The 11,750-nt window shown below is 40.6% G+C and overlaps 1 protein-coding gene across 1 annotated transcript; it reads right to left on the reverse strand.

Moving 5' to 3' along the window:
* Positions 1–511: 511 nt before the first annotated feature.
* LOC121539514 (prolyl hydroxylase EGLN3) lies at positions 512–8,584 on the reverse strand. Its single transcript, XM_041848068.2, has 5 exons — positions 7,945–8,584; positions 3,005–3,124; positions 2,397–2,533; positions 963–1,036; positions 512–769 (listed from the first exon to the last, which is right to left on the reverse strand). Exons 1-5 carry the CDS (start codon positions 8,308–8,310, stop codon positions 735–737), a joined length of 732 nt encoding a protein of 243 aa, XP_041704002.1. The 5' UTR covers positions 8,311–8,584; the 3' UTR covers positions 512–734.
* Positions 8,585–11,750: the final 3,166 nt, after the last annotated feature.

Genomic DNA, 11,750 nt, shown 5'->3' on the forward strand with positions numbered 1-11,750 from the left:
AAAAACATATGGGGGATTGGAAGTGATGCAGACAATTACATTGATGAAGTTACAATATATCTGCAATATTAAAGCTGATCTAACCCCTAAAAAAATTTAAAACATTATACAAAAAAATTATCTATGGGGAAACGCATTGGAACCGTGCCTGTAAAAGAGTGTATAGAGTCTAAGTGGCCTATTTTAGAATGTTGGGCATTGTCTAAAGCCTCTACAGTAGGTGAAAAACATAGCAATTTTGAAAATCCAAGAAGAAAGAGTCATCAAGGTCACACCCCCATACATGTGATATCATTGAAAAGCCCGGAATGTCCTCTCAAAGTTACAACAGGACTTAACACAGTGCCATGTATGGCCTCAGAAATACAAATCAACAACTACTGTCCATTAGAGTGAACAAAAATGAATTGCTGGGTCTCAGGAGGATGAAGACATTTCAAGAAGTAGTACAGTGTTATTTGGGTTGATTCAGGGCACGTGGGTTTAAAAACAGTAATGAGTACCCTGGTTATTGAAAGAGCAGCAAATAATTTAATTTCAAAATATGTACAAAGCCATCAGTCACACATCTTTGTAGCTTTCAACATCTTTGTAGCTTTTAGAAGAGATACCAAAATCCAAACAGTGATGAGACCAAAGTGTGAAAACTCTGTCAGCCCATGTCAACACGAAGGATTGGGGATTTATTGTTCTATTGTGTCACACAAGATGCAGTCTCTTAAAAAGGTCACAGTTCACATGGTGCTTCCGTCCTGGTCCTGAGTGGAGGCTGAAAAAGACAGATGAATGCCATTAATGATTAGGATACAGGTTGTAACCTAATCTTAGTACTATATAAATACAATGCATTAACTGTAGTAATTACTGCATAGGAATAAGAGCAACTTAATGTAAAGCGTTAGCAGATGTTTTTGTTTACACATAGACGTAACGTAGTTAATTGAGCAAATGGAGAACTGTACCTGTTAAGACTCTGAACCGTCTCTTTGCCTCTGCTCTTTCTTCTGAATCGAAATACCACACTGTTATAGCATATCTGGAACATAGCAAGATTCACAATTATTATTAATACATAATTACATTGCATCTATCATTTTATGAAAATCTGTATAATAATAATAACAATATTATGATACATTCAACAGCAGATTAAGACCTTTTTGTACACTACCAGTCAAAAGTTTGGACACACCTACTCATTCAAGGGTTTTTCTTTATTTTTACTATTTTCTACATTGTAGAATACCAGTGAAGACATCAAAACTATGAAATAACACATATGGAATCATGTAGTAACCAAAAAAGTGTAATTATTTCAATTAACAGGTGTGCCTTCTTAAAAGTTACATTTGTGGAATATCTTTCCTTCTTAATGCGTTTGAGCCAATCAGTTGTGTTGTGACAAGGTAGGGAGGTATACAGAAGATAGCCCTATTTGGTAAAAGACCAAGTCCATATTATGGCAAGAACAGCTCAAATAAGCAAAGAGAAACACCAGTCCATCATTACTTTAAGACATGAAGGTCAATACGGAAAATGTCAAGAATTTTGAACGTTTCTTCAAGTGCAGTCACAAAAACCATCAAGTGCTATGATGAAACTGGCTCTCATGAGGACCGCCACAGGAATGGAAGACCCAGAGTTACCTCTGCTGCAGAGGATAAGTTCATTAAGGTTACCAGCCTCAGAAATTGCAACCCAAATAAATGCTTCACAGAGTTCAAGTAACAGACATCTCAACGTCAACTGTTCAGAGGAGACAGGCCTTCATGGTCAAATTGCTGCAAAGAAACCACTACTAAAGGACACCAATAATAAGAAGAGACTTGCTTGTGCCAAGAAACACGAGCAATGGACATTAGACCGGTCTTTGTGAGACACGTGTGGGTGAACGGATGATCTCTGCATGTGTATTTCCCACCGTAAAGCATGAAGGAGGAGGTGTTATGGTATGACCCAACACACCTCCAGGCTGTGTAAGATATATTCTACCAAGAAGGAGAGTGATGGAGTGCTGCATCAGATGACCTGGCCTCCACAATCCCCCGACCTCAACCAAATTGAGATGGTTTGGGATGAGTCGGACCACAGAGTGAAGGAAAAGCAGCCAACAAGTGCTCAGCATATGTGGGAACTCCTTCAAGACTGTTGGAAAAGCATTCCAGGTGAAGCTGGTTGAGCGAATGCCAAGAGTGTGCAAAGCTGTCATCAAGGCAAAGGGTGGCTATTTGAAGAATCTCAAATATAAAATATATATATTATTCTACAATGTAGAAAATAGTAAAAATAAAGAAAAACCCTTGAATGAGTAGGTGTTCTAAAACCTTTGACCGGTAGTGTATATGAATTAAAAGAGTATTTATCTATATAATAACAGTATGATGCATCAAACAGACCTTGTTGCATATGACGGCAGCACTTCGTGTGGATTCCTTCTATCTGACCAGAAGAACAACAGTCTGTCAAACAGGGGCTCAACATCTGCAACGTAGGATTTGCCCTCTGGAAAAATCCTAAGAATTCCTCCATGCTCCTGCAAAATAACAAATACATATTGTTGACTTCAGCTTTACAGAATAAGAAGTTAAGCTTAAGAGACTTGGTCTGCAATTTACAAAGATCAGAAGCCAGATGGGGTTTTCCAACAAGTGGTGGGCATACTTTTTTGATGGCAATATCTCACATTTTCATAGTCTAAAAATAAACCTTGCTTAAATATAATGACAATCGTTCATTATGTTATATTGGGAACTAAACAATCATCGAAAAATACAAAAAACAGGGACTTTCTTGAAAATGTAAGTGTAATTTAAAAGGATTGCCGTTGATTGCACCTATTTTAGAATAGGTGACAAATACATGTAATAAGAATGTGTAAGAAATGTATATATGTAATAATGTGTAATACATATTCAATAAATATGTAATAATAATAATAATAATGTGTAGTTAATGTAATATGTAATAAATATGGAATGCATATGTAATTAATCTGCTGCTCCACCTCTGTGTTCCAGTTCTTGTTCAGGTAGTAGATACAGGTGACACAGCGACCGTCACCATTGGGATTGTCCACATGTTTCACATATCCTGTCCCATTTCCTGGATAGCACGCCACCATTGCCTGAAATAGACAAACACAAAACAAAACATACATTCTCAGTCCATTACACATTATATTTAGTATACTCGCTGATCATCATTAATCATGTGATAATATGTAACAAACAACAGACTGTAGTGTACCCTGTTACAGAAGCCTTTGTGTGGGAAAGTATTTGTGCATTTTTCAGTGGCCTTGGAATATTCTAAGAATACAGAAATAGTTTCTGCATATCAGAGACAAAAATAGAACAAGAGATTGATGGGTAAATATCTTGGTTGCAAAACATTTATCTTGTAATAAGAAAGCCAAGAAAAGCCCTCAAAGCAATGCTAATGAAGACGCTTGTGGTCAAGGGCCAATAGTGGATACATTGGATCAGATAGAAGGTTTGCTAGAGGCCCAGCCAAGGCAACATTTTGTCAAATTATATTTTATTTTGGCAACGTGTGATATTTAGCATGTGTGCTACAGTGCAGATGCAAAGGAACAGGATTGGATCCAAATGTTTTGTTGAAACATGATGAGGATATAGATAGCCATATGATTCCACAATATGCGGCAGGTAGCTTAGCGGTTAGAGCGTTGGGCCAGTAACCGAAAGGTTGCTAGTTTGAATCCCCGAGCCGACTAAATAAAAAATCTGTCGATCTGTCCTTGAAAATGGCACTTAACCCTAATTGGGGGAGTGGGATATGCAAAAACCACATTTCCATTTCACCACACAATTGTACAGTATGTGTGCAACAGGACAAATTTAAGCACCTCATATTTGACCTTGTGGTTGCACAGCCCTTATCTCTCAGCCCAACAAAACAGCTGTACCTTCCTAACCCTCAGGAAACAGGAGGTCCTGAGGTCCCGTTCCTGCATATGGAGGAACCTTTGACCCTCACAGTACAGAAAAAGGTCACTGGACTCAGACTGCCTACACATTGAATTCAGCCACTGCGTTGCTTAACAAGTGACTTCCCTGAAGGTTGTGTGTCAAGGACAGCTGTGGACAAATAAAAACGCATTTCCTTTCCAGTAGCTAGGTTACAATGCAAAGGGACAAATCTGTGGTCTTATTTCAGGGAAAATTACGTTTACAATTTAACAGCAACCTTTAGACATGCATCATATAATTAAACATTTCTCTCTCCTTTGATTATTGAACGATTGATATATGCATACACCTATATAATAAAGCTGCAATAAAATCACTCTTCAGAAGCAACGTCACAAGGGTCTTATCTGATAAAGTGATCCTTTAGTTTATTTGCACAGCATCATATCTCCTGTCAGCACGTGCTGAGGAAAGGAGTATTAGGACTGTTACTGTCTACATTGGGGGAGTGTATGCATGTTCGCACAGTGTTGTCAAAGAAGAGTGAAAACATGTGAAACAAGAGAGAAAGGAAGAGAGCGAGGAAGGGGAAGTCCACACAGAGCAAAGCTGGCAGGCTGCCAGGATGTTGAAGGTTTAATGACAGTGCTACGTGTGGAGCGTGAGCCAGCAGACTCTTCATGTAGTACTGCTAGGTCTACCTACCTCCCTCCCCCTCTCTCTCTCTCGCTCTATACATCCATAGATTTATATCTATAAATCCTTTTACAGATCATTCAGAATGTTTTTGTTCTTCTTATTGCCTTCCTTTAATTTAAAAATCAAGGTAAACAACAGCTAGTTTTTGTTGTTACTCCAGTTGTTTTTATAATCAGTCCACCTGATAAATGGTTTGTCTACATAAGGTTGGGAGCAGGATGCAGGCATGTGAGAAAGAGAGAAGGGAGGTGGTGGGATGTGCAGTGTCCCCCGACCCCCCGTCTCAGTCCCCAGTATCTATGCTGCAATAGTCTATTTGCCGGGGTGCTAGGGTCAGTCTGTCCTATCTTTCTCACAATTCCCGAGAATGAAACGGCATATGGGATGTTCAGTGTGTTGCGTGGCTATATTGATGAAAAACTGATTCCATATTTTTGCACAGATGAGGCTCCATCCATCACGGAATGGTGGGCAGGCCAAAGGGACTAAAAGGGAATACCCTACAGTCTCCCTTTTGAGCATTAATGCCGCGTTCAAAACACTGGGAACTCTTACCTGGGAACTCGGAAATCTCAGACTTCCGACTTCAGTACGTTCAAGACAACTGGGAGCTTGGAAAGAAACGAGCTCCGACTGGGAAAAATCTTTGAACGGTCATCTAACTTGGAATTCCAACTTGGGAACTCAGGCCTTTCTAGAGCTCTGACTTTCCGACCTAAAGATCACTGACATCATGATTTGAGCTCGTATTTTTCCAAGTTCCCAGTTGTCTTGAAAGCACCATAAAACTCATGGTAGGCTAACCTTTGCCAGCTCATATCTGTGTGAAGCTAGATTCAGTGCTCTCGTCTGCATTAAAACCAAATATCGATCCAGGTTGGATGTGAGAGCAGAGATGAAGTGACACTGTCGACCACGCCCCCTGACTTTGAGAAGCTCCGACGCGTCATGCATCAAGCAAACCCATCTCATTAGCGGTGGTGAGATTTGTATTTATTATGGATCCCCATTAGCTGCTGTTTGTGTTGCTTCACAGTCCCCGCTCTTCCATAAGATGTTTTTTTATCTGTTTTTTAAATCTAATTGTACTACTTGCATCAGTTACTTGATGTGGAATAGAGTTCCATGTAGTCATGGCTCTATGTAGTACTGTGTGCCTCCCATAGTCTGTTCTGGACTTTGGGACTGTGAAGAGACCTCTGGTGGCATGTCTTGTGGGGTATGCATGGGTGTCTGAGCTGTGCGCCAGTAGTTCAAACAGACAGCTTGGTGCATTCAACATGTCAATACCTCTCATAAATACAAGTAGTGATGAAGTCAATCTCTCCTCCACTTTGAGCCAGGAGAGATTGACATGCATATTATTAATATTAGCTCTCTGTGTACATCCAAGGGCCAGACGTGCTGCACTGTTCTGAGCCAATTGTAATTTTCCTAAGTCCTTTTTTGTTGCACCTGACCACACGACGGAACAGTAGTCCAGGTGTGACAAAACTAGGGCCTGTAGGACCTGCCTTGTTGATAGTGCTGTTAAGAAGGTAGAGCAGTGCTTTATTATCAACATACTTCTCCCCATCTTAGCTACTGTTGTATCAATATGTTTTGACCACAACAGTTTACGATCCAGGGTTACTCCAAGCAGTTTAGTCACCTCAACTTGCTCGATTTCCACATTATTTATTACAAGATTTAGTTGAGATTTAGGGTTTTGTGAATGATTTGTCCCAAATACACTGCTTTTAGTTTTAGAAATATTTAGGACTAATTTATTCCTTGCCACCCACTCTGAAACTAACTGCAACTCTTTGTTAAGTGTAGCAGTCATTTCAGTCTCTGTGGTAGCTGACGTGTACAGTCATCCGCATACACACTGGCTTTACTCAAAGATTGAAAAAAGTAATGGGCCTAGACAGCTGCCCTGGGGAATTCCTGATTCTACCTGGATTATGTTGGAGAGGCTTCCATTACAAAACACCCTCTGTGTTCAGGTAACTCTGTATCCACAATATAGCAGGGGGAGTAAAGCCATAACACATGAGTTTGTCCAGCAGCAGACTATGATCGATAATGTCAAAAGCCGCATTTAAGTCTGACAAAACAGCCCCCACAATCTTTTTATCATCAATTTCTCCCAGCCAATCAGTCATTTGTGTAAGTGCTGTGCTTGTTGAATGTCCTTCTATATAAGCATGCTGAAAGTTTGTTGTCAATTTGTTTACTGTAAAATAGCATTGTACCTGGTCAAACTATTTTTTCCCAATAGTTTACTAAGGGTTGGTAACAGGCTAATTGGTCGGCTATTTGAACCAGTAAAGGGGGCTTTACTATTCTTAGATAGCGGAATGACTTTTGCTTCCCTCCAAGCCTGGGAGCACACAGATTCTAGTAGGCTTAAATTGAAAATATGGCAAATAGGAGTGGCAATATCGTCTGCTATTATCCTCGGTAATTTTCCATCCAAGTTGTCAAACCCCGGTGGCTTGTCATTGTTGATAGACAACAATCATTTTTTCAGAAGACACACGAGGTAGTGCTGTATCATGAATACAGTCACAGGTAAATGGGTTGACTGGCCCTCCGCTATCGCCTCGGGCCTAACAACGCCATTTACCTGCGACTGTATTCATGATACAGCACTGCCTCTTGTGCCTTATTGCTTAATTATACCATGGCATTGTTGAATAATCGTTTCTGATTGGCTTGAAGGATATTCTAGATCGTGCATTATTTCCCTATAATGCATGGTAATATTAAAATGGCTATGAAGTTCATTCTTACATGTTCTATGTTTGAGCTGCTTTTGAAAGCAAAAGTCAAATTGAAAACATGATTGGGGTTGTTGAATTCGATTTTCATAATAGCAAGCTATGAGGATGGTTTCTTATCTAGCAAGTCTGTTTGTTTGGTCACGTCCAAGGCAACTACTGTGGCTCTCGTAAACTTGCTAGCTAGCTACTTCAGTTGATGTTGAACACATTTCTAGCAGCAAATGTGTTCAATTAAAGCCGTGGTATAAGCAGGATAGTCAACTTTGTGTTCCATGCGTTCTCTGTTAAACAAAGCAACTCCGTCGAAGGTTAGTGCCACTCCGCTACTCGTTGTGGGACACACCTTCCACATGTCATTGTGCATTATTTTCCATATAACGCATAGCCCCTCGTTGATTATCCCTTAAATATCGTTTAGAATTCACAGCCCTAGCTACTATATTAACATAATCAAATAGAATATTAGGACAAAGTGATCACACATTTTTCCCACCTTCAAACCACGGATATGCACGCAATTTACGCACAATTGTCGCACAACTTACCTTTGATCTTTCTCGAATTATGCTTTTCCCAAGTCGGCCGATGCAATGAGAAACCAATTTATCGATTAATGTAAGGAGGACGTTAATAGCCTCGCACCCCCTTTCAACTCCACTGACCCAGGCTATCTTGTCACCCCGAATGTTCCTTGTGGAAACCCCGGAACTCCGGCCAGGACCAGCCAGCTGTCCATCCTGCAGAACTCCAGAGTTGTGCAGCTCTTTGACTTGGTCCAAAACAAAGTGTCCAACCAATTCTCCTAGAAAGTTATCCACGTAAAAGAATCCTTGGTCAAGAAGGGACGGGACAATCAGGTCCAGGGCTAACCGCTCCAAGTCTGTGTCCAATATATGTTGCAGAAGAGGCATTTTCACGATTTATGAGGAATTTAACTAAGCTCCTAAAGTTATGTTAATGCAACTGCCACGATAGTGTCAGTGAGTTAGGCTCACTGATACATATGTTTCAATAGTGCAGCCCTTCTCGCTCTGCAGAAACGACTAGAATAAATTCTTAAGAGATGCAATTTCACAAGAATTCTGTTTTGCATCAAACCTAAACTCACTTCAAAGTGTAAACAAGCAGAGAATGAGAGGCACCTGCATATAAATACGGATCGTGCTGGACGTGTTGTAGCGCTAGAGGGGCGGGGGCAAGGAGTTTCATTAATTTAAATCACTTCTGCGTTCACGCTTTAAAATTGTCGTTTTCATTAGGGATGATAAAATACAGATGTTTATAAGTATTTTGGTGGTAATTGGCCTTTGCAATTTATTTAAAAAATAATACGTGTTTATTTTTGTGCAAGTGTGGTGCCGCCATTGAGGATTCCACCAGGCGCATGTAGCCCTCGAAGCCGCTAGATCGCTCCACTTCCTCTCCGCAGACAAAGATTTTTCTAACTACCCCAAGATAGAGCATAGCCTGTAGTTTCCAACGGGAGCAAATTAATCATAGTGGGCAGAACAAGCAAAGAGATGGGCAGAGCCAAGCACGAGCTAGCGAGATCCTATTGGCGAGTTCTAGCCAACATTTGCATATTTTCGTTAGGGAACAACTACTCTGTGAAGTGCGTGTGCGCAAGAACTCAATTCGTCATTGCACTCCTATTAAACAACACACATTTTTAAAAACTTTGGCAAAGGGTAAAGTCTACAAAACTTTGTCCACTCTGTCCTGTTCCTAACAGATTATAGTTGTGGGAACAGGAAACTGTGTTGAGCGTAAATGTTGGGCTTCCTCTCATCACCATATTTGGTGGTGAGTGGAAACGACAACCGGATGCTTCAGATTTATACATGCTGTGAAACATCTGGCTCATTGTTCTAGCTTTGCTGCAGAAGTAAACATGACCATAGTCCATGAGCCATGAGGGGTCGGTCGGGCTCACTTGGGCAGATGATGTCTCATAGTAATTTCTTTAAAAATTGGAAAATGTGTGATGGCAGTGCAGCAATGGTAGCTTTCTGTGTATCACTCTTTTCTTTCATCCCTCCATCCATAAAATGTTCTATGACAAACAATGTCAGTATACAACAAGTTATTGCTTACTTATACACTTTACTCATATATCATTGGAAAGCTTAGATTCACAGCTATTCATCAGACACATTTTCAGAATTTTCAGGTAAACAGAACTTTGACCTCTAGGGTAGGCTACATATCAGAATTACCTGTATGAATGGCTTTAAAACGGAAACCCTGATACATTTTAAACTTTGTTTGACAAGTTGTTCTTAAAGGTCATGTAATTAGCTTTCAAATAATATTTAATAAAACCAACTTTTAAAGCACCAGCTACAACTATTGTTTTAAAAAGATTTGTAGATACAGTGCGGGAAAAAAGTATTTGATCCCCTGCTGATTTTGTACGTTTGCCCACTGACAAAGACATGATCAGTCTATAATTTTAATGGTAGGTTTATTTGAACAGTGAGAGACAGAATAACAACAACAAAAAATCCAGAAAAACACATGTCAAAAATGTTATAAATTGATTTGCATTTTAATGAGGGAAATAAGTATTTGACCCCTCTGCAAAACATGACTTAGTACTTGGTGGCAAAACCCTTGTTGGCAATCACAGAGGTCAGACGTTTCTTGTAGTTGGCCACCAGGTTTGCACATATCTCAGGAGGGATTTTGTCCCACTCCTCTTTGCAGATCTTCTCCAAGTCATTAAAGTTTCGAGCCTGACGTTTGGCAACTCGAACCTTCAGCTCCCTCCACAGATTTTCTATGGGATTAAGGTCTGGAGACTGGCTAGGCCACTCCAGGACCTTAATGTGCTTCTTCTTGAGCCACACCTTTGTTGCCTTGACCGTGTGTTTTGGGTCATTGTGATGCTGGAATACCCATCCACAACCCATTTTCAATGCCCTGGCTGAGGGAAGGAGGTTCTCACCCAAGATTTGACGGTACATGGCTCCGTTCATCGTCCCTTTGATGCGGTGAAGTTGTCCTGTTCCCTTAGCAGAAAAACACCCCCAAAGCATAATGTTTCCACCTCCATGTTTGACGGTGGGGATGGTGTTCTTGGGGTCATAGGCAGCATTCCTCCTCCTCCAAGCACGGCGAGTTGAGTTGATGCCAAAGAGCTCGATTTTGGTCTCATCTGACCACACCATCTGACCACACCAGTTCTCCTCTGAATCATTCAGATGTTCATTGGCAAACTTCAGACGGGCCTGTATATGTGCTTTCTTGAGCAGGGGGACCTTGCGGGCACTGCAGGATTTCAGTCTTTCACGGCGTAGTGTGTTACTAATTGTTTTCTTGGTGACTATGGTCCCAGCTGCCTTGAGATCATTGACAAGATCCTCCCGTGTAGTTCTGGGCTGATTCCTCACCGTTCTCATGATCATTGCAACTCCACGAGGTGAGATCTTGCATGGAGCCCCAGGCCGAGGGAGATTGACAGTTCTTTTGTGTTTCTTCCATTTGCGAATAATCGCACCAACTGTTGTCACCTTCTCACCAAGCTGCTTGGCGATGGTCTTGTAGCCCATTCCAGCCTTGTGTAGGTCTACATTCTTGTCCCTGACATCCTTGGAGAGCTCTTTGGTCTTGGCCATGGTGGAGAGTTTGGAATCTGATTGATTGATTGCTTCTGTGGACAGGTGTCTTTTATACAGGTAACAAGCTGAGATTAGGAGCACTCCCTTTAAGAGTGTGCTCCTAATCTCAGCTCGTTACCTGTATAAAAGACACCTGGGAGCCAGAAATCTTTCTGATTGAGAGGGGGTCAAATACTTATTTCCCTCATTAAAATGTAAATCAATTTATAACGTTTTTGACATGCGTTTTCTGGATTTTTTTGTTGTTATTCTGTCTCTCACTGTTCAAATAAACCTACCATTAAAATTATAGACTGATCATTTCTTTGTCAGTGGGCAAATGTACAAAATCAGCAGGGGATCAAATACTTTTTTCCCTCACTGTATAGGGCCATATTATTCAGGCATTAACCCCATAGAAGCCTTTTTCCAATATGGCACCAAACAACTCAATGGGGACCTTATTGGACAATTTCACATAGTAATGGCTACGGGGCAAGTTTATAGTCCTCATAATGAAAACAGCTACTAGGATAACATTGTACATCATTTTAATCAGCTCACATCCATGACTATTCATCTGCCCATTTTACATGTTTGAAGATTAATATTGCATTTATTGATCATACATCTTCAGAAATTCAGACAGCTTTTTGGGCACATCCTTACCACAATTCTGTGAATAATTTAACACCTGTATATATCTGGCTCATGTGGTTGTGTATTCTACATCACTATGAAAATGTTAAGAT

Source organism: Coregonus clupeaformis, chromosome 25, assembly GCF_020615455.1.
Source record: "Coregonus clupeaformis isolate EN_2021a chromosome 25, ASM2061545v1, whole genome shotgun sequence".
Classification (NCBI taxonomy): domain Eukaryota; kingdom Metazoa; phylum Chordata; class Actinopteri; order Salmoniformes; family Salmonidae; genus Coregonus; species Coregonus clupeaformis.

Coding starts and splice junctions, on each gene's coding strand:
- LOC121539514 (XM_041848068.2), bottom strand. CDS start 8,310: ATGCCTCTTCTGCAACATATATTGGACACAGACTTGGAGCGGTTAGCC. Junction 1,037..2,396: donor CTGCCGTCATATGCAACAAG/GTCTGTTTGATG, acceptor GCTATGTTCCAG/ATATGCTATAACAGTGTGGT. Junction 770..962: donor ACGGTTCAGAGTCTTAACAG/GTACAGTTCTCC, acceptor TGTCTTTTTCAG/CCTCCACTCAGGACCAGGAC.